The sequence below is a fragment of the Hylobates moloch genome, unplaced genomic scaffold (genome assembly GCF_009828535.3).
Source record: "Hylobates moloch isolate HMO894 unplaced genomic scaffold, HMol_V3 SCAFFOLD_20, whole genome shotgun sequence".
Classification (NCBI taxonomy): Eukaryota; Metazoa; Chordata; class Mammalia; order Primates; family Hylobatidae; genus Hylobates; species Hylobates moloch.
In genome coordinates this window covers 10312054-10334469 of record NW_026652295.1, presented here as the reverse complement: position 1 = coordinate 10334469, position 22416 = coordinate 10312054, and the positions used below count along the sequence as shown (strand labels likewise).

The 22416-nt window shown below is 40.3% G+C and overlaps 1 protein-coding gene across 3 annotated transcripts in view; it reads left to right on the top strand.

Annotated features, from left to right (window-relative positions):
• The window catches only part of ELOVL2 (ELOVL fatty acid elongase 2), a 62244-nt gene extending 40681 nt beyond the window's left edge, over nucleotides 1-21563 (top strand). For all 3 annotated transcript variants that reach the window (XM_032141100.2, XM_032141099.2, XM_058432624.1), the window contains 5 exons: nucleotides 2558-2635; nucleotides 13706-13877; nucleotides 18123-18247; nucleotides 18731-18865; nucleotides 21417-21563. In XM_032141100.2, coding sequence (XP_031996991.1) covers nucleotides 2558-2635; nucleotides 13706-13877; nucleotides 18123-18247; nucleotides 18731-18865; nucleotides 21417-21542 — 636 coding nt within the window. In that variant the 3' untranslated portion in view covers nucleotides 21543-21563. The remainder of the gene's footprint in view (nucleotides 1-2557; nucleotides 2636-13705; nucleotides 13878-18122; nucleotides 18248-18730; nucleotides 18866-21416) is intronic.
• The last annotated feature ends 853 nt before the right edge of the window (nucleotides 21564-22416 follow it).

The window sequence follows — 22416 nt, the reverse complement described above, 5'->3', positions numbered from 1 at the left end:
AGTCACCATCAACAGGAGCAAGAACAACTGTTTAGTTGTTGAACAACGAGGTAAATGTCTTCTTTCTAGGAAGAACGTATCTGCACTGAGCCCATTGCCTACCACTAATTTTATCTACTGCTTACCCACTTTCTCTTACACTTTGTGGAAGTGTAAAATCACTTAGTTCAGTTCAAAATCACTACCATTGATTGCCACCCGGTCTCCTCTCTTTGATTGTGACCTCTTTTGGAGCAGGCAAAAGGTCTTCTTTGACACTCTGGGGGTATGTTTAATAGATACTAGTCAGGTGACAAACTGATTTAACCTTGCTAACTTGTTAGGGGTCAGCAGATGTTTGCTTAAGCCAGAAAGTCACTGCAATAATTATTAACAGTCTTTCAACAAATATGTATTGAGTTCCCACACTGTCAGATTCGACTGTAGATTCTAGAACACAACCTTTGCCCTGTGGGAAAGAGAGGCTGGTGATGGGGCAGCCTCTGAAAAGGTGACATTGGAGTTGAGACTGAATGACACAGTGGACAGAGGATCAGTGGTTCAAGATGAGGTGGAGAGATGGCAGATGACATTGGGCCCTTGGAAGGAATTTGGCTTGCACTCTAAGTGTAATGGAAAGCTACTGGAGGATTTTAATGATGGGAGTGCTAGTATCTCCTTTTTAAAATAGATCACTCTAGCTCCTACATAGAAAATGGACCATGAGGGTGAGTTGGCAAGAATGTTAGCAAAGAGTCCAGTTAGGAGATCATTGCAGTACTACAGGCAACAGATGCTAACATCTTGGATTAAGGTGGTGAAGATGGGAAGAAGCTGGTGAATTCTAAGTATATTTTGAAGTAATTTAGTCCACACCTCCTTACACCTAACCCTATTTGACAGCCTTGCTTCCTTTTCTTCAACACATAGGTTGGATGACTCCTATACCAGTAAGGGGATTAAGAATGGTCCAGGGAGAGACAGAGCCTCTCTAGCTTGGCTACCTATTCATAATTGTCAGGTAGTTCTGCACAGATGCCACAGGAATGGGGACAGCCCAGATAAATCTGACTAAAGCAGGAAACTTCATGGGGAAACAGAATATGCCCTGTCCTCTCCACAGTCAGGAGTTACTCTGTAACTGTATTGTTAATGTGCGGAGTAGAGTTTAGAGCCCCTTACTACAGAACTATAACCTGACCATAGAGGTTTTTAATTAATCCTTGTACACAAAGTTAAACAGCTTTCTTAGTTTGAAAAATGCACGAACACACCAAAATTTATATGTAGTTTAAGGTCTTTCTGGGTCCCCTCTAGCCAGCCGCTGATTCCCAGTTGAGAACTAAGAGCACAAATCCCCTGGGAAATATTGGGAAATGACCTGATTTGTAGTAGATCCCATTCAGGAAAACCCAAGGTTTTCTTCTTTCACTGGACTTATTTATATTGATAATCTTTAATTAGCATGATGTTAACAGGGTTTTTGTTAGAAGGAAAGAGAGGTATATCAGGACAGTGAAGAAGTCTCACAAAGGTTCTAAAACATTCTAAATGTTATTTAGTAATCTCTCTCTCTCTAACATTTAATTAATTAACATCCAAACCCTCTCAGCTGTGTATATGTATTTTAATGGATATTGTATATGAATTTTATACATCTCTAAGGCAGCAGAAAATATTAAATCGTAGGCTTTTCGCCTGTAATACCTGATTCAAATCAATCCCAAATGCCTTATATTCTAGAATTTTAACTTTTTACAGGGAGAAAACTTCTTTCATAGCATTTTCAACAAAGAATAAAAAAGCTCATTTTCTCATGAGGTGGAAAGTACACCAAACAATGAATTAGGAAGTCTGAATTCTAATCATCCTTCTACCACTTTCTAGTCATGTAATCTTGAGCAAATCATATACTCATCAAATGTTTACAGAACACTTACCATGTAGTAGGTACTGGGCAAGGAACTGTAGATACAAAGATGAGCAAAAACAGATGCATAATTTTTTGGAGCTTTTTGGTTTTTGAGAGTAATGGGGAAGACAGACATTAATCAATTAACCATCAAATTGTTTGATTACCAAGTAGCATAAATACAATGAAGAAAATGGTTTAAGAACCTTACTGAACCCTGTTTTTGATATCTGTAAAATGGCAATATATGTATTTTTAAAAATTATTGAGATGATTAAATATATTTAAACCAATACAAAATATTAAATTTTTACTGTAGTTTTCTCACGGTTGTTTTCAACTAATTCTACATTTCACTTGTAGAAACATAACTAGATAATTCCTTACATAAAATTTTGTGACTCAAATGATAGTTAAAATCTGTTATTTTGGCCAGTGTAGTTAGAGGTAACATATACTAATTAAGGAAATAGCCATTGATTTCAGTTCAACAGCAGGAAATAAGTCCCCTGATAATAGGTGTTTGAGGATAGGATTGAAACAAACTCAAATTCTGGGAAATTCCTACTCAAACCTTGAATAGATGCCAGAGACATGAATGGGAAATTCAGTCTGTATCCAAATTCTTGTGCTGATGTTTGTTTTTCTTTCTTGGTTCTTTGGCAGCTCATTCTCTCCACTTGGGAAGGAGGCTACAACTTACAGTGTCAAGATCTTACCAGCGCGGGGGAAGCTGACATCCGGGTGAGCCACTAGAAGCAAATCAACCACCTATAACCAGTTCTCACTGACAAGGAGAGGAGGTTTTCTCCTTCCAGATATGGGGCTGAGGCTAGAATTAGATAAGAAAGGGGTTCCTGTTCTAATAGAAATGCTTGGTAACAAAGATGATTTCCAACTATCCCTCTGTAGGGGACCAACTGAATAAACCACAGCACATCCACGTAGCAGATGCCTCTACAAAGTGGAGTGGGGAAGAGCTCTACACTGCTACAGAATTGTCTCTGGGATATAGTTACATGAACAAAAGCAACTTGCAGAACATGTTCATAGGATAGCACGCTTTGTGCAGTAAATGATATGGATGTGTATGTGTATTTGCTTGTATTTTTAAAAAGAAACAATGAGAAGATAAACTAAAAGCTAATAAAAAGTGTTTCTGCCGGGCATGGTGGCTCAGGCCTGTAATCCCAGCACTTTGGGAGGCCGAGGTGGGTGGATCACGAGGTCAGGAGTTCAAGACCAGCCTGGCCAACATAGTGAAACCCCGTCTCTACTAAAAATACAAAAATTAGCCAGGCATGGTGGCGGGCACCTGTAGTCCCAGCTACTCAGGAGGCTGAGCCAGAAGAATCGCTTGAACCTGGGAGGCGGAGGTTGCGGTGAGCCGAGATTGTGTCACTGCACTCCAGCCTGGGCAACACAGCAAGACTCCATTTAAAAAAAAAAAAAAGCGTTTCCTTTGAGGGGCGGGAACAGGGCAGAGGGGATACAGGGGAAGCCAGAATTCTGTGAATGTACCTTGTGCTGTATTTGATTTTGGAACCACTAAGTGCTTTACATAATTATAAAACAAATTTAAAAAGAAAGTAAGGCAGCCACCCCCTAAAAGTTGGAAACAAACTTAAATAAATGAATATACCTATATATTAAGTTGGTGACGTAATCACCCAAGGAACTATTTCAAGTGACTTTAAAACAGTTTTTTGACTGAACTCCCCTAGTGAGATATATCTTAACAGTATTCAGTAATTTTTTTGTTATTGTTAATAACATTGGTATTGCTTTTTTGACACTGTGATAGTACACTATGGGATAAATTAAGTATATAATAACGTTAATATCAGTAGGCACTTCGATTTGAAACATGGAAAAAAGAGATACCAATAAAAAAGTTAAACTAAAACTCACTAATAATAGATTTAAATTGGAAATATCAGAATTAATTTTATTCGTTTTTAAAAATTTTAATTTTCAGCTGTCTACAGAAAAGGCCTAGTCTATGACAACCCAGTACAACGAGCAGTGATTACCCAGATTCTGCTCTCTAAATAGAATTTTCTCCAGAAAAGATTAGGTTTCTTAGATAATGGGCCTCTTCCTGGTTGGGGGCAGGCAATGTTTATAAGATGAACCCAGGATATCTATGAGAGAAAGCAAAGCAGCTATCCAGAACTACGAGGATCATCACAAAAAGAGGAGTTGCCTGGAAGGGACCCCACTGCCTAAAAATGGGGCGGGTTGAACATCAAAAAGAATACTGACTGGAATGAACTGAAGCATTAAATATGTAAAAAACCATGAGTTTAAAATGATACTCATTTTAAAAACTCTTATTGTTACCTTTTGAAGATTGTTAGAGCACCGATTCATTTTAGGAAAAAAAATTAGAGGGAAAGAATTAAACATTTATCTTGCCTTTCATATGTGAATTTCCAAATAGATGAAAAGGGAAAGTTCTTCTCTATAGAAAAGAAAAACGCTTAGGTAACAATTAGAAAAGTCACCATTTTGCAACTCCTAGTGAAATAACGGATTGTATCAGTCTGTTTTGCATTGCTATAAAGGAATACCTGAGGCTGGGTAATTTATAGAGTTTCATTTTGGCTCATGGTACTGCAGGCTGTACAGAAATCAGGGTGCTGGTATCTACTTCGGATGAGGCCCTCAAGAAGCCTATAATCACGGTGGAAGGTGAAGGGGCAGCAGGCATGTCACATGGCAAGAGAGGGAGCAAGGCACAAAGAGGTCCCAGACTCTTTCAAACAATCAGATCTTGCAGTAACTCACCACAGGAGGGGCACCAAGCCATTCATGAGGGATCTGCCACTGTGACCCAAACAAACACCTCCCACCAGGCCCCACCTCCAACATTGGGGATGACATTTCAACATGAGATTTGGAGGGGACAAACATCTAAACTATATCATGGATCTGACAGCAGTCACCTGTGGATGGTAAAACTATTCGGTGAAAATTGAATAGAAACTTCATAATGACTGGACTCAATACCTGAACTCACTGTTCAGTCTGAATATCAGTGGAACAGCCAGAAATTATGTACCTCCTGATGTGAGGCAGTAGGAAGTAGACAGAACCCTCTGAAGTATTCGTACCAAAAACATTACACCTGAGTCTAATCAAGCCTGTGACTCTAATTGCCAGTTACAGAAAATGCATGTGTAGAGAAACAAGTTAAATGATACTACGAAACAATCATACAAACCTATAATATTAGAAATTCTTTATTCTTTATACAGGATCTAGTTTTTCTAAGAAATAAAAGACGTGAAAGAATGGGAGGAGCAAAGAGAGAGAACTGTTATTGGTTAGAAGAGACTTAAAAACCATTTCAAACCAATGGAAGAGGGACCTTGTTTGGATCGTGATTTAAACTAATTATAAAAAGACATTCTGGGGGCTAGGAAAAAAACGACATTTTTGAGACCGAGAAATTTGAACATGGATTGGGCCATTAGAAGATACTAAAGAATTGTTAATGTTGTTAGACAACATTATGACTTCATAGTTATGTTAAAAGTCTCCCTATCAGAAGTATTTATAAATAAAATGATACCTTAGATTTGTTTATAATATTCTATGCTTCCCACTCCCCTGCTCCCCAAAATGGTGGGAACTGGAATTGATAAAAACTAGATTGGAATCATACTGAAAATTCTGAAGTTCGGCATTGGAAGCTCAGTGTTCATTTGACTTATTCTCCCTGCATTAGTGAATGTTTGAAATTTTCTATAACTAAACATGACATATTATTAAGACAGACAGTAGAAACCATTTAACTAAAATCTTTAATATCAAGATGGACCTTTTTTTTGAGACAGAGGTTCACTCTTGTTGCCCAGGCTGGAGTGCAGTGGTGCCATCTCGGCTCACTGCAACCTCTGCCTCCTGGGTTCAAGCGATTCTCCTGCCTCAGCCTCCTGATTAGCTAGGATTACAGGCACCCGCCACCACATCCTGCTAATTTTTGTATTTTTAATAGGGACGGGGTTTCACCATGTTAGCCAGGCTGGTCTCGAACTCCTGACCTCAGGTGATCCACCTGCCTCGGCCTCCATACCTCAGGTGATGCACCTGCCTCGGCCTCCCAAAGTGCTGGGATTACAGGTGTAAGCCTCTACGCCCAGTCAAGATGGATTTTTTTTTTTTATTATACTTTAGGTTTTAGGGTACATGTGCACAATGTGCAGGTTTGTTACATATGTATACATGTGCCATGTTGGTTTGCTGCACCCATTAACTCATCATTTAGCATTAGGTATATCTCCTAATGCTGTCCCTCCCCCCTCCCCCCACCCCACAACAGTCCCCAGAGTGTGATGTTCCTCTTCCTGTGTCCATGAGTTCTCATTGTTCAATTCCCACCTATGAGTGAGAACATGCGGTGTTTGGTTTTTTGTCCTTGCGATAGTTTACTGAGAATGATGGTTTCCAGTTTCATCCATGTCCCTACAAAGGACATGAACTCATCATTTTTTATGTCTGCATAGTATTCCATGGTGTATATGTGCCACATTTTCTTAATCCAGTCTATTGTTGGACATTTGGGTTGGTTCCAAGTCTTTGCTATTGTGAATAGTGCCGCAATAAACATACGTGTGCATGTGTCTTTATAGCAACATGATTTATAGTCCTTTGGGTATATACCCAGTAATGGGATGGCTGGGTCAAATGGTATTTCTAGATCTAGATCCCTGAGGAATTGCCACACTGACTTCCACAATGGTTGAACTAGTTTACAGTCCCACCAACAGTGTAAAAGTGTTCCTATTTCTCCACATCCTCTCCAGCATCTGTTGTTTCCTGACTTTTTAATGATGGCCATTCTAACTGGTGTGAGATGGTATCTCATTGTGGTTTTGATTTGCATTTCTCTGATGGCCAGTGATGATGAGCATTTTTTCATGTGTTTTTTGGCTGCATAAATGTCTTCTTTTGAGAAGTGTCTGTTCATGTCCTTTGCCCACTTTTGATGGGGTTGTTTTTTTCTTGTAAATTTGTTTGAGTTCATTGTAGATTCTGGATATTAGCCCTTCGTCAGATGAGTAGGTTGCGAAAATTTTCTCACATTTTGTAGGTTGCCTGTTCGCTCTGATGGTAGTTTCTTTCGCTGTGCAGAAGCTCTTTAGTTTAATTAGATCCCATTTGTCAATTTTGGCTTTTGTTGCCATTGCTTTTGGTGTTTTAGACATGAAGTCCTTGCCCATGCCTATGTCCTGAATGGTATTGCCTACGTTTTCTTCTAGGGTTTTTATAGTTTCAGGTCTAACATGTAAGTCTTTAATCCATCTTGAATTAATTTTTGTATAAGGTGTAAGGAAGGGATTCAGTTTCAGCTTTCTACATATGACTAGCCAGTTTTCCCAGCACCATTTATTAAATAGGGAATCCTTTCCCCATTGCTTGTTTTTGTCAGGTTTGTCCAAGAACAGATAGTTGTAGATATGTGGCATTATTTCTGAGGGCTCTGTTCTGTTCCATTGATCTACGTCTCTGTTGTGGTACCAGTACCATGCTGTTTTGGTTACTGTAGCCTTGTAGTATAGTTTGAAGTCAGGTAGTGTGATGCCTCCAGCTTTGTTCTTTTGGCTTAGGATTGACTTGATGATGCGGGCTCTTTTTTGGTTCCATATTGAACTTTAAAGTAGTTTTTTCCACTTCTGTGAAGAAAGTCATTGGTAGCTTGATGGGGATGGCATTGAATCTATAAATTACCTTTCGCAGTATGGCCATTTTCATGATATTGATTCTTCCAACCCATGAGCATGGAATGTTCTTCCATTTGTTTGTATCCTCTTTTATTTCATTGAGCAGTGGTTTGTAGTTCTCCTTGAAGAGGTCCTTCACATCCCTTGTAAGTTGGATTCCTAGGTATTTTATTCTCTTTGAAGCAATTGTGAATGGGAGTTCACTCATGATTTGGCTCTCTGTTTGTCTGTTATTGGTGTACAAGAATGCTTGTGATTTTTGTACATTGATTTTGTATCCTGAGACTTTGCTGAAGTTGCTAATCAGCTTAAGGAGATTTTGGGCTGAGACAATGGGGTTTTCTAGATATACAATCATGTCATCTGCAAACAGGGACAGTTTGACTTCCTCTTTTCCTAATTGAATACCCTTTATTTCCTTCTCCTGCCTGATTGCCCTGGCCAGAACTTCCAACACTATGTTGAATAGGAGTGGTGAGAGAGGGCATCCCTGTCTTGTGTCAGTTTTCAGAGGGAATGCTTCCAGTTTTTGCCCATTCAGTATGATATTGGCTGTGGGTTTGTCATAGATAGCTCTTATTATTTTGAGATACATCCCATCAATACCTAATTTATTGAGAGTTTTTAGCATGAAGCGTTGTTGAATTTTGTCAAAGGCCTTTTCTGCATCTATTGAGATAATCATGTGGTTTTTGTCTTTGGTTCTGTTTATATGCTGGATTACATTTATTGATTTGCGTATGTTGAACCAGCCTTGCATCCCAGGGATGAAGCCCACTTGATCATGGTGGATAAGCTTTTTGATGTGCTGCTGGATTCGGTTTGCCAGTATTTTATTGAGGATTTTTGCATCAATGTTCATCAAGGATATTGGTCTGAAATTCTCTTTTTTGGTTATGTCTCTGCCAGGCTTTGGTATCAGGACGATGCTGGCCTCATAAAATGTGTTAGGGAGGATTCCCTCTTTTTCTGTTGATTGGAATAGTTTCAGAAGGAATGGTACCAGTTCCTCCTTGTACCTCTGGTAGAATTCGGCTGTGAATCCATCAGGTCCTGGACTCTTTTTGGCTGGTAAGCTATTGATTATTGCCACAATTTCAGAACCTGTTATTGGTCTATTCAGAGATTCAACTTCTTCCTAGTTTAGTCTTGGGAGGGTGTATTTGTCGAGGAATTTATCCATTTCTTCTAGATTTTCTAGTTTATTTGCGTAAAGGTGTTTGTAGTATTCTCTGATGGTAGATTGTATTTCTGTGGGATTGGTGGTGATATCCCGTTTTTCATTTTTTATTGCATCTATTTGATTCTTCTCTCTTTTCTTCTTTATTGGTCTTGCTAGCAGTCTATCAATTTTGTTGATCTTTTCAAAAAACCAGCTCCTGGATTCATTAATTTTTTGAAGGGTTTTTTATGTGTCTATTTCCTTCAGTTCTGCTCTGATTTTAGTTATTTCTAGCCTTCTGCTAGCTTTTGAATGTGTTTGCTCTTGCTTTTCTAGTTCTTTTAATTGTGATGTTAGGGTGTCAATTTTGGATCTTTCCTGCTTTCTCTTGTGGGCATTTAGTGCTATAAATTTCCCTCTACACACTGCTTTGAATGTGTCCCAGAGATTCTGGTATGTTGTGTCTTTGTTCTCGTTGGTTTCGAAGAACAACTTTATTTCTGCCTTCATTTCATTATGTACCCAGTAGTCATTCAGGAGCAAGTTGTTCAGTTTCCATGTAGTTGAGCAGTTTTGAGTGAGTTTCTTAATCCTGAGTTCTAATTTGATTGCACTGTGGTCTGACAGACAGTTTGTTATAATTTCTGTTCTTTTACATTTGCTGAGGAGAGCTTTACTTCCAACTATGTGGTCAGTTTTGGAATAGGTGTGGTGTGGTGCTGAAAAAAATGTACATTCTGTTGATTTGGGGTGGAGAGTTCTGTAGATGTCTATTAGGTCCACTTTGTGCAGAGCTGAGTTCAATTCCTGGATATCCTTGTTAACTTTCTGTCTCGTTGATCTGTCTAATGTTGACAGTGGGGTGTTAAAACCTCCCATTATTATTGTGTGAGAGTTTAAATCCCTTTATAGGTCACTCAGGACTTGCTTTATGAATCTGGGTGCTCCTGTGTTGGGTGCATATATATTTAGGAAAGTTAGCTCTTCTTGTTGAATTGATCCCTTTACCATTATGTAATGGCCTTCTTTGTCTCTTTTGATCTTTGTTGGTTTAAAGTCTATTTTATCAGAGACTAGGATTGCAACCCCTGCCTTTTTTTGTTTTCCATTTGCTTGATAGATCTTCTTCCATCCCTTTATTTTGAGTCTATGTGTGTCTCTGCACGTGAGATGGGTTTCCTGAATACAGCACACTGATGGGTCTTGACTTCTTATCCAATTTGCCAGTCTGTGTCTTTTAATTGGAGCATTTAGCCCATTTACATTTAAAGTTAATATTGTTATGTGTGAATTTGATCCTGTCATTATGATGTTAGCTGGTTATTTTGCTCGTTAGTTGATGCAGTTTCTTCCTAGCCTCGATGGTCTTTACAGTTTGGCATGTTTTTGCAGTGGCTGGTACCAGTTATTCCTTTCCATGTTTAGTGCTTCCTTCAGGAGCTCTTTTAGGGCAGGCCTGGTGGTGACAAAATCACTCAGCATTTGCTTGTCTGTAAAGTATTTTATTTCTCCTTCACTTATGAAGCTTAGTTTGGCTGGCTATGAAATTCTGGGTTGAAAATTCTTTTCTTTAAGAATGTTGAATATCGGCCCCCACTCTCTTCTGGCTTGTAGAGTTTCTGCTGAGAGATCAGCTGTTAGTCTGATGGGCTTCCCTTTGCGGGTAACCCGACCTTTCTCTCTGTCTGCCCTTAACATTTTTTCCTTCATTTCAACTTTGGTGAATCTGACAATTATGTGTCTTGGAGTTGCTCTTCTCGAGGAGTATCTTTGTGGCGTTCTCTGTATTTCCTGAATCTGAATGTTGGCCTGCCTTGCTAGATTGGGGAAGTTCTCCTGGATAATATCTTGCAGAGTGTTTTCCAACTTGGTTCCATTCTCCCCGTCACTTTCAGGTACACCAATCAGACGTAGGTTTGGTCTTTTCACATAGTCCCATATTTGTTGGAGGCTTTGTTCGTTTCTTTTTATTCTTTTTTCTCTAAACTTCCCTTCTCTCTTCATTTCATTCATTTCATCTTCCATCACTGATACCCTTTCTTCCAGTTGATCTCATTGGCTACTGAGGCTTCTGCAATCTTCGCGTAGTTCTCGAAACTTGGCTTTCAGCTCCATCAGCTCCTTTAAGCCCTTCTCTGCATTGATTATTCTAGTTATCCATTTGTCTAATTTTTTTTCAAAGTTTTTAACTTCTTTGCCATTGTTTTGAATTTCCTCCCATAGCTCGGAGTAGTTTGATCGTCTGAAGCCTTCTTCTCTCAACTCGTCAACGTCATTCTCCGCCCAGCTTTGTTCCATTGCTGGTGAGGAACTGCGTTCCTTTGGAGGAGGAGAGGTGCTCTGCTTTTTAGAGTTTCCAGTTTTTCTGCTCTGTTTTTTCCCCATCTTTGTGGTTTTATCTACTTTTGGTCTTTGATGATGGTGATGTACAGATGGGTTTTTGGTGTGGATGTCCTTTCTGTTTGTTAGTTTTCCTTCTACCAGACAGGACCCTCAGCTGCAGGTCTGTTGGAGTTTACTAGAGGTCCACTCCAGACCCTGTTTGGCTGGGTGTCAGCAGCGGTGGCTGCAGAACAGCAGATTTTCATGAGACTGCAAATTCAGCTGTCTGATAGTTCCTCTGGAAGTTTTGTCTCAGAGGAGTACCTGGCCAAGTGAGGTGTCAATCTGTCCCTACTGGGGGATGCCTCCCAGTTAGGCTGCTTGGGGACCAGGGACCCACTTTAGGAGGCAGTCTGCCCATTCTCAGATCTCCAGCTGCGTGCTGGGAGAACCACTACTCTCTTCAAAGCTGTCAGACAGGGACATTTAAGTCTGCAGAGGTTCCTGCTTTTTGTTTGTCTGTGCCCTGCCCCCAGAGGTGGAGCCTACAGAGGCAGGCAGGCCTCCTTGAGCTGTGGTGGGCTCCACCCAGTTTGAGCTTCCTGGCCACTTTGTTTACCTAAGCAAGCCTGTGCAATGGCGCGCGCCCCTCCCTCAGCATCGCTGCCTCCTTGCAGTTTGATCTCAGACTGCTGTGCTAGCAATCAGCGAGACTCCGTGGGCATAGGACCCTCCGAGCCAGGTGCAGGACACAATCTACTGGTGTGCTGTTTTCCAAGCCCGTTGGAAAAGCACAGTATTAGGGTGGGACTGACCCGATTTTCCAGATGCCATCTGTTACCCCTTTCTTTGACTAGGAAAGGGAACTCCCTGACCCCTTGCGCTTCTTGAGTGAGGCAATGCCTCACCCTGCTTCGGCTCGCGCACAGTGCGCTGCACCGACTGTCCTGCACCCACTGTTTGGCACTCCCTAGTGAGATGAACCCGGTACCTCAAATGGAAATGCAGAAATCACCCATCTTCTGTGTCGCTCAGGCTGGGAGCTGTAGACCGGAGCTGTTCCTATTCGGCCATCTTGGCTCCACCCCCCCCCCTTTATTTTTTTTTTGAGGCAGAGTCTCACTCTGTCCCCCAGGCTGGAGTGCAGTGGCATGATCTCGGCTCGCTGGAAGCTCTGCCTCCTGCGTTCATGCCATTCTCCTTCCTCAGCCTTCTGAGTAGCTGGGACTACAGGTGCCCGCCACCACACCCAGCTAAATTTTTTGTATTTTTAGTGGAGACGAGGTTTCACCTTGTTAGCCAGGATGGTCTCTGTCTCCTGACCTCGTGATCCACCCTCCTCGGCCTCCCAAAGTGGGACATTTTAAAAACGTCTTCAAAACTGCAATACAAATAAAGTAAGATATATTGATTTATCTGCACCCATTTTATTTCTAATGCATTACCACAAACCAGTGCATTTTGGGATACCATACAGTTCTCTAAAGGTTGTTTTTTATTTATTTGTAGTTTAATATTTCTAAAGGTTAATTATGCCATCAGACATTAAGATGGTTGCCGCCGCATCTTACGATGGTCTTCTTGGGAAGTAGACAGTAGAGCACGATATTTTAATTTCAAGATTCCTATTATGTAATGTCTTTAAAAATACCTTATGTTTAATGTTAGTGGTAAAAACACAGTGCCTTTAACTAAAGAAATGTCTCCCTATAGATGAGACTGACTTGAGGGCCTTAGGAAGGAAAGGATGTGTTATCATGACCTCCCATTGTTAGCAAGGATGAATAACATCTTGGTTTTTAATCTAGTCATCTGAGGAAAAAACACAAAAGATGTAGCCATAGACTACCCTTGGACAGTCTAAGAGACAAAAAACATATATACTTTAGAAGAGCAGAGGAAAGTTATAATTTAATATAACAAACAATAATGACCTCCTTTTGAGTGCTAGGCACTCAGCAAGTGTGAGTGACAGTTTCTGCCTTTGAGTGATTTGCAATCTATTGATAGATTCATAACACTAGCTACACTCTATTATGGCTATTGATTATGGAGCCACAGTTAAAGTAATTTGAATACAAATGAAGCAGCAGTTCAGCCTGAGAAAGGAAAGGGCTGGGTGAAGTTCCAGAGAAAAGGTGGCATTTAAGAGGAATATTAAAGAATATGCCAGACCTGAAGTAGGAAAGGAGTGCTGGGAGCAGAGAGAAGAATTTTCATTGCTGGAGGAGGAGTAAGCAGGCCACTGTCCAGCACACAGGACACCGTGGTGGGGAGCTTGCAGGAGGCTGGTGGGAACAGCAGCCACCCAAGCCCATGGGAGATCCTGGGTTCAAGCCAGGAGTCATGGACTTGGTTCTGCAGGTGCAGAGGAGTGATGTGATCACACATGTGTTCTGGAAAAGTAACTCATCTCTCACTAGAGTTGGGTGGATTGCTTGAAATAAGGAGAAACTGGAGACAAGGACACCAGGTGAGCTGCCTTTTCAGCAGTGAGAAAGAGCAGGAAAGCACAGGCAGCACGCAGAAGGCCGAGCAGTGGGGCAGCACCAGGAACACTACCATTTCTCACCCTTTTCTCCCCTTTACAAATTTCTGTAGGTAGCCAAGGTGCTTTGGTGGTACTACTTCTCCAAATCAGTAGAGTTCCTGGACACGATTTTCTTCGTTTTGCGGAAAAAAACGAGTCAGATTACTTTTCTTCATGTATATCATCATGCTTCTATGTTTAACATCTGGTGGTGTGTCTTGAACTGGATACCTTGTGGACAAAGTAAGTTATTTTGTTAATTTTTCCGTTTTGAGGAATGGCTCTTAGAGACCACTGGTGCTGTCTTGTATTGAGCATCGCATGCAGATCAGGAGAGCATGAAGGGAGGCCTAGAGCGCCAGCCTCGCCGCAGCAGGATGCCCGTGTCTGCCAGGGGCCAAGTATTCTAGTGTCTGGTCTTTGATACAAGCAAAATCAGGGCCAAACCTTAAATTTAAAACTGTTTTCTTTTCCACACATCATATGTCCCATGGTCAGAGGCACATACCCCAGCAGGAGCTGCTTCACTCCAATCCCGGGTGCTGTTTGACTCCTGTGGAAATACATCACCTTCCACAGTCACCACTTCCCCGTGAAACAGATTGAGGCATTTCAGCTTTTAGGGTTTCTTGTTTTCACATTCTGAAAAATTAAGGTTACATCTCTGAATGACCTACCAGATTTTCCATTTTTTAAAAACTGAGAATTACAATAAGAAATACATTTTATATCACAACCCAGTGCACTCATTCATATTTGTTCCTTTTCTTTTTTTTTTTTTTTGAGAGGGAATTTCACTCTTGTTGCCCAGGCTGGAGTGCAGTGGCATGATCTCAGCTCACTGCAACCTCTGCCTCCTGGGTTCAAGCGATTTTCCTGCCTCAGCCTCCTGAGTAGCTGGGATTACAGGCGCCCACCACCACGCCCAGCCAATTTTTTGTATTTTTAGTAGAGACAGGGTTTCACTATGTTGGTCAGGCTGGTCTCGAACTTCTGACTTCAGGCAATCCACCTGCCTCAGCCTCCCAAAGTGGTGGGATTACAGGTGTGGGCCACTGCACCCGGCCCTTCTTCTTTATTTTTTTTGAGAGAGACAGGGTCTCATTCTTCTTCCCAGGCCGGAATGCAGTGGTGTAGTCGTAGCTCACTGCAACCTCAACCTCCTGGGCTCAAGCCACCTTCCTAGTTAGCTGACTACATGCATATACCACCATGCCCAGCTAATTTTTTTTTTTTTGGTAGGGCTGGGCATAGTGGCTCACGCCTGTAATCCTAGCACTTTAGGAGGCCAAGGCAGGTGAATCACTTGAGTTCAGGAGTTAAAGACCAGCCTGGGCAACATGGCAAAATCCCATCTCTACCAAAAAAAAAAATTAGCTGGGCGTGGTGACGTGCACTTGCAGTACCACCAGCTCCTCAGGAGGCTGAGGTGGGAGGATGGCTTGCGCCCTGGAGGCAGAGGTTGCAGTGAGCTGAGTTCGCGCCACTGCACTCTAGCCTGGGAGACACAGCCAGATTCTGTCTCAAAAAGAAAAAAAAACAAGTGTGTAGACATAAGATGAATTTAATTATATTCAACCAAAGCAATATACTCTTACATGATTTCTAGGCCCCATGACCCAATGTCTAGAAACATTAATTCCAACCAGTTGTTTGCTTTTAAATGAGTGATTTCATCTTGGGAAACAGGTTTCAAATGAAAATATATACATGGGTAAAATTACTCTGTGCTAGTGTTGTCTTATTAATGTTTATGGTCCCACTTGTATATGAAAATGTGGTTATGTTAATTGGATAATGTATATATAAGAAGTTAAAGTATGTAAAGTATAACTTCAGCCACATTTTAGAACACTGTTTAACATTTTTGCAAAACCTTGTAGGAAAAGAGAGCTCTCTACATGAAGATGACTTGCTTTATATTTCAGATTTTATTTTAAAAGCTGTGTCTGTTAAACAAGAAAAAACCCAAAAGAACCCCTGATTCCTGGTTCATAATTCTGTATTCTTACTCACTTTTTCAAGTTACCTATTTTGTTGCATAAACTAATTGTTAACTATTCATGGAACAGCAAACAAATGCCTGTTTAATGAAGAATTTTGACCAAGGCTATAAATGCCATTTACATTATTTTTAGTATTGTTGGTTATTTTTAAATTTTATTTATAATAAAGCACACTTTTATTTTTTAAAAAAAAGTGTAGACACAGGGTCTGTGTTGCCCAGACTGGTCTTGAACTCCTGGGCTCAAGCAATCCTCCCCCCTCAGCCTCCTAAAGTGCTAGGATTACAGGTGTGAGCTACTATGCCTGGCCCTCATTCATATTTCTATGTTTTGTATGATATTTTATGAAACAGTATTTACCCTGGCTCTATATGATGTACTGTATATATTTTTTAATTCTGTCTTACAAAGAGTTGATGACAATTCTCACTGTATTGACTTCACCATTCACTAATGGGTCAGTTATGACCTACAGTTTGAGATGCACTGAGCTATAGGGAACAGTACTCTCTATTTGATACTATCCTGTTCTCAAGAATTTAGAAATACTCTATGAAAAATCAGAACATGTAAAACTTCAGTCAAAATGACTTTGTTCCAGGATTTAGGATCTTGTAGAGATGATATTAGGGAAAAAAGTGCCCAGGAATATTTGGAGTATCAGTGACTGTGAAGGTACAAATGAAAACTAGAGTGTGAGGGAGGAAATTGCTGGGAGTGCAGGGGGAAGAAAGAAAGAATTGATCTCTGTCCTTCTAGATGGATAAACATCCATTTCTTGAGTTTACTTATTAAGGAAGGACAACTATAATCAATATTAGAGGAGAATTACCAAGGTTAAGTATTTTTGTGATTGTCAAGTTTCATTACAAATCACTAAGCATCTAAAACCCAAATCATCACTTTGTATAGACATAGTCCTGTGAACACTGTGACAATTTCTGCTTAAGAATATTAGAAAAATGATACTTTGTGTGACCTACCAGAGCAGACTTTCAATTTTTTGAAATGCCTTAATCTGTATCACAGTGAAGTGGTGACTGTGGAAGGTGCTGTATTTCCACAGGAGTCAAACATTATAAGCAACAACTACTCATGGTTCATTAATAGATGGAAATGAAAAGTCATGTAGGTAAAGAAATACCACTAATACTATGCTGCTTGGTAGTCTGAAACTGTTTGTGTTTTCATATAAATTCAAGTGCTGTAACAGTTTATTTCAGCCAGTATTGGTTGATAATTTACTCTATGCATGCTATTGTACCTTTTGTTTCTTATTTATTAATTTGCATTTAGCTATCCAGATCACTAATCTAGGATTAAAGAACCAGGTTAGAGAATTTAAATTGATTTATTAGCCAGCATATGTACGTTCAGGTACGTGGAATGTGCTGTGCTTTTTAATTCATATGTTATCTCAGTTAATTTCATCCCAACCTTAAGAGCTAGTTATTATTGTTATACCTATTTTCCAGGTAAGAAAATAAAAATTTACAGTCAAATCAATGTCTCCAAGGGGACACAGCCAATAAATGGCCCTCTAATGCCACAATCTCTCCCACCACAGGATAGCTCACAGAACAGCCATCTGGATCCCAGGCTGACAGCTGAAGAGCATTCACTTTGTGCCAAGCATTGTTCTAAGCACTTTCATGTACAGATGAAATCCTCACAACACCGAGTTTCCTTATTTCCAACAAGTGATGCACCTGTGGCATCTCACCTCTTGCAGCTAAATCCTTTCAACGCTTAGGTGACCCAACGTGGAACATGACCCTTTCTCCATGGTTTCCTGAAGCCTTATTCACCCATGGTGGAGGCAGTTACAGAGATGTTTCATGAGATTGATAGCAGGGGCCTGGATTTTAGATATCCCCCATCCTAAAAGTCTCTGCGATGGCCAATCACTGGGAAGGTCTCGCTGGCCAGTTTCTCCTCCACTCCAGCCTTCTCTGTCTGCCTTATTCTTTCTCCAGCACCTCCTGGTCCCTAAGTGTCTTTCAGGCAGAATTTATTTACTTAATTATGAAAGCAATATATTTTGTCTCTCTAGCACCCTGTTCAGCCATGTACAAAAGGCTCTTTCTACATCAATATGTCTTATCAAAGGTTTAGCTAAAGCAAAGACAATTCTGTTTCAGAGGGATTCTGCCAACAGCTTTAAGCTAGTATTTCTTTTCCTCCCTCAGTAGCTGATAGTAGTGACAGTTAAAGACACCGTAAAACCTCGTAGATAAGGCGTTCCCTGTGTGGGGGGCATTCTGAAAAACCATCCCAGGCCAGTCCTTCTATCATGGAGTCTTTGCTGAACCCTAGAACTGGCACAGTAATTGGGGAATTTGTTAGTGTGGATTTTGTTATATGATCATGTCATATGTGCTACTCATTTTCAATTACCATGCAGAGAGAGAATCTCACTTGACAAAGAAGAATGAACAGTCTTTCCTGGAAGAATAGTGATTTTTATACTGTACTTTTATAGGTTTCTTTGGACCAACACTGAACAGTTTTATCCACATTCTTATGTACTCCTACTATGGACTTTCTGTGTTTCCATCTATGCACAAGTATCTTTGGTGGAAGAAATATCTCACACAGGCTCAGCTGGTACGTTGTCCCTTCGTTTAGCTTTTCTCCATGTGGCTCATGGATGGGGAAAGGAAATAGAAATCTGTCTTAAAAGTCAGAGGGCTTTTTATGTGTGATGAGGCTGCCTATTCTTTTTCCAAAATTGGCCTTTTAAGAATTAAACTTTTGTGTTAAAATGCCCTCTGTGCATGCAATTAGCTTATAATGGAAAGTTCCTTGCTTTGAAATGTAGATGAGTACTTTTCAAATTAATGTGTAAGTTAAATTCTTTTTGTCTAAATAATTTTAACTGCGACTTTTCCATGAGGAAATAATGGGCAATTTTACATGCTAATTTCAAATAAGATTTCTGGATGAGGGGGCTGCTTCAGCAGCTTTGTTTTGTTCCTACATAATTCTGAGAGTCCTAGGAGTTGATTTCTGAATTGATCAAGCTTGGCCGCAGTGTCTGTGTGGCACAGCCTGGCTCGCTCACAGAGATGCCCTCTCTGCCGTCCCCAGGTGCAGTTCGTGCTCACCATCACGCACACCATGAGCGCCGTCGTGAAACCGTGTGGCTTCCCCTTCGGTTGTCTCATCTTCCAGTCATCTTATATGCTGACGTTAGTCATCCTCTTCTTAAATTTTTACGTTCAGGTACGTGGAATGTAAATATTCAGCAGTAAAATGTAATAGATTGGCACTTTTTTTTTTGGAGACAGAGTTTCACTCTTATTGCCCAGGCTGGAGTGCAGTGGCGTGATCTCGGCTCACTGCAACCTCCGCCTTCCGGGTTCAAGTGATTCTCCTGCCTCAGCCTCCCGAGTAGTTGGGATTACAGGCCCGGCTAATTTTTGTATTTTTAGTAGAGATAGGGTTTCGCCATGTTGGCCAGGCTGGTCTTGAACTCCTGACCTCAGGTGATCCGCCTGCCTTGGCCTCCCAAAGTGCTGGGATTATAGGCGTGAGCCACCATGCCCGGCCTAGATCATGCACTTTTACATCATATATTTGTCTAATTTTACTGATTAAATATTATAGTGGCACATGCTTGTTGATAAATTCAGCTAGCAGATACACAAAGTGAAATTTGCATTCCTAACTCCTCTCTCCACACCCTCCTCCTCAAAGGGTAACCACAGTTAATAGTCTAGTGGGCATTTTTAAAAACATTTTTCAATGCATGCATATAAGGTTTTATCAAAAATATCATTGGATTATATATACAGTTCTCAGTTTGCAGTATGTATTTGTACCATGCTACCAAAGTCTGACATCTGAAAGTTAAAAACATGTATAGTAAGACAGATCCAGGAAATGTGAATGGAGCAAAGCAAAGGCTTCTTCAATGTTTTTAATTTATTGAATTTCATATTTAAAAATTGGTTCCTTATCAGGTACTCTGATGTTGCAGTTTCACTGTTTATTTGGAAAAAAATTCCTTTAAGGCAAACCAGGGTGGAAAGGTCACACTGACTTTTTCTTTATCAAGTGTCATTTTCTTTTTAAATAACAATTTAAATGGAAGACAGCTTCAAAATGCAATTTCAAAGCCACTCTGTTGTACAAGAACGGATGAAAGCTATAACAGAGAAGAGGCCTCAGGTGGATGTAGATTTTAAATTGCTCTCTTTTGTAGGCTGGGGAAATGGAACGCTTCGTTTAAAAAAAAAAGTACATTTATATTCAAAACTGTACTTTTGAAATTGTATTCAACTGTATTTTTTTTTTCAGACTAATAAGTGCTTTATTTTTTAGTTTGCACTTGCTGAAAGTTAACCCATAGTGGTTTTTACTTTTATTTTATTTTTTTGAAACGGAGTTTTGCTCTTGTTGCCCAGGCTGGAGTGCAATGGCGCAATCTCGGCTCAACACAACCTCTGCCTCCCGGGTTCAAGTGATTCTCCTACCTCAGCCTCCCAAGTAGCTGGGATTATAGGCGTGTGCCACCACGCCTGGCTAATTTTGTATTTTTAGTAGAGACGGGGTTTCTCCATGTTGGACAGGCTGGTCTTGAACTCCTGACCTCAGGTGATCCGCCCACCTTGGCCTCCAGAGTGCTGGGATTACAGGTGTGAGCCACCATGCACGTCCCCATAGTGGTTTTATACAGTGTGGAACAGTGGGAACTGAATTTTGACAGCGTTTCAGGTCTTGTATTTCTGAAATTGGACTAGGCTTTGTCTTTTATAAGAGATAAAGTTTTCCTTTGAAGATTTCCAAAGAAATAATCAATGATGAGACCAAACAAAGCTATGTGTGGGTGCGCAAACCCCTGCCCCCACCTTCCCAAAAAACGCTCTGTGTTAAAGGGAAGCTAAGGGAGTGATTTTGGTACATCGTGTTGAAGACTTAAGAGAAGCGTCTAGCCCAGCAAGAGTAGGTAATGGCATTCAAAGCCTTAGCCGTACATGCTGGTTCAAACTGAATCTTAGTTCTGAAGCCAAGCATATAATTTAAGTTTGGACCCTTGTTAATACTATTGCTTTTAAAAAAAAAAAAAAAAAAAAAGTAAAAATGAGTTGCAAGATCAGGTATTTTGTCAGAATAGGAAGGATATGCCAAAAACTAGATCAAGCCAGAATCCCAGGTATTGGTACTTTTAAAATGACAGCACTTTTTCCACTTGAATTATTTTTTAAAGTTTTATCTTTCCAAGTGAGCAACTAATGCAGAATACTTTGAATGCTAACCCCAGAATATACAAATCCTGACCTCTAATATTCATTGAAATACAAGCATTTGTTTTGGTCTTTATTTTTAATCTTTAACCAGAAGTTTAAAAATGATATTACAAACATGAAATCTTGTTAGAAAATCCAGCGCCCAACTGGGCGCAGTGGCTCACGCCTGTAATCTTAGTACTTTGGGAGGCCGAGGCGGGTGGATCATCTGAGGTCAGGAGTTTAAGACAAGCCTGGGCAACATGGTGAAACCCCATCTCTACTAAAAATACAAAAATTAGCTGGGCATGGTGGTGTGCGCCTGTAGTCCCAGCTACTTGGGAGGCTGAGGTTGCAGTGAACGGGGATTGTGCCATTGCACTCCAGCCTGGGCGACAGATCGAAACTCTGTCTCAAAAAAAACAAAAACAGAAATTCCAGCGCCCAACAAAATCACATACTGTTTTAACTCTATGCAATGTTAAAGACAAGGTCTTACTAAATAATCTTTTCATTTTTCTCTTCAAAATATACACATGCAACAGACATACCGAAAAAAGCCAATGAAGAAAGATACGCAAGAGCCACCTGCAGGGAAAGAAGTGAAGAATGGTTTTTCCAAAGCCTACTTCACTGCAGCAAATGGAGTGATGAACAAGAAAGCACAATAAAAATGAGTAACAGAAAAAGCACATACACTAGCCTAACAGATTCGCTTGTTTTAAAGCAAAGACTGAATTGAAAGTTACATGTTTTAGGATTAACTAATTTCTTTTGAGTTCATAAATCATTTGTACCCAGAATGTATTAATATATTGCTATTAGGTTAATCTGTTAACTGAATGCTTTGATCAGCATTGAGGTGATGCTGACCTCTGAGGACCTCAGAACTGGTGCAGCTTCTCTCTCCCTCCCTCCCACAGACTGAATCTTTCGCCAGAAGCTGTCCTTATAATGCCTTATACGCATACACAGCCAGGAAACGTGGAGCACTGTTTCTCACAGAAAGTCTCCAAATAAAAAGAGTTTTCAGATTAAAATGTTTACAACAAAATGTTAATTACATTCTAAATACAGGGTATGTTCTAATCTATATTAAGCAATAATTGCCAGTGCATAATCATTCCATTTGTTCCTTTAGCAATCAACCCCAGAAAATATTAAAATGGGATCATACACAGAAGATAGAAAAATCTAGCAAAACTTCTCTTTCTGTAAGCCAGAGTCTTGTCTATCAAATTCCCACAACCACTCCTGATTCTAAATTTAGTGATATGGTAATGAAATTGGTATTTCTTTTATTTTAAATATTAGTTATTCTAAAGAGAAAAAAATGCTTCTGCAAGATTTTCATAATTCAAGGGCTTTGGATAGGATTGTTCCTCTGTTTCCCTAATCATTCATCTGTTCATGTCTCCCTCTTGTGCCAGTCAGCCTAGGTTATAAAGATGCCATGCTCCATACCACGAGCAGCGTACAAATCTGGCTGCCCGCTTCCTTTCTGAGCAAGCACTGGAGTCCACTCCGACCTCTTTCTTTGAACAT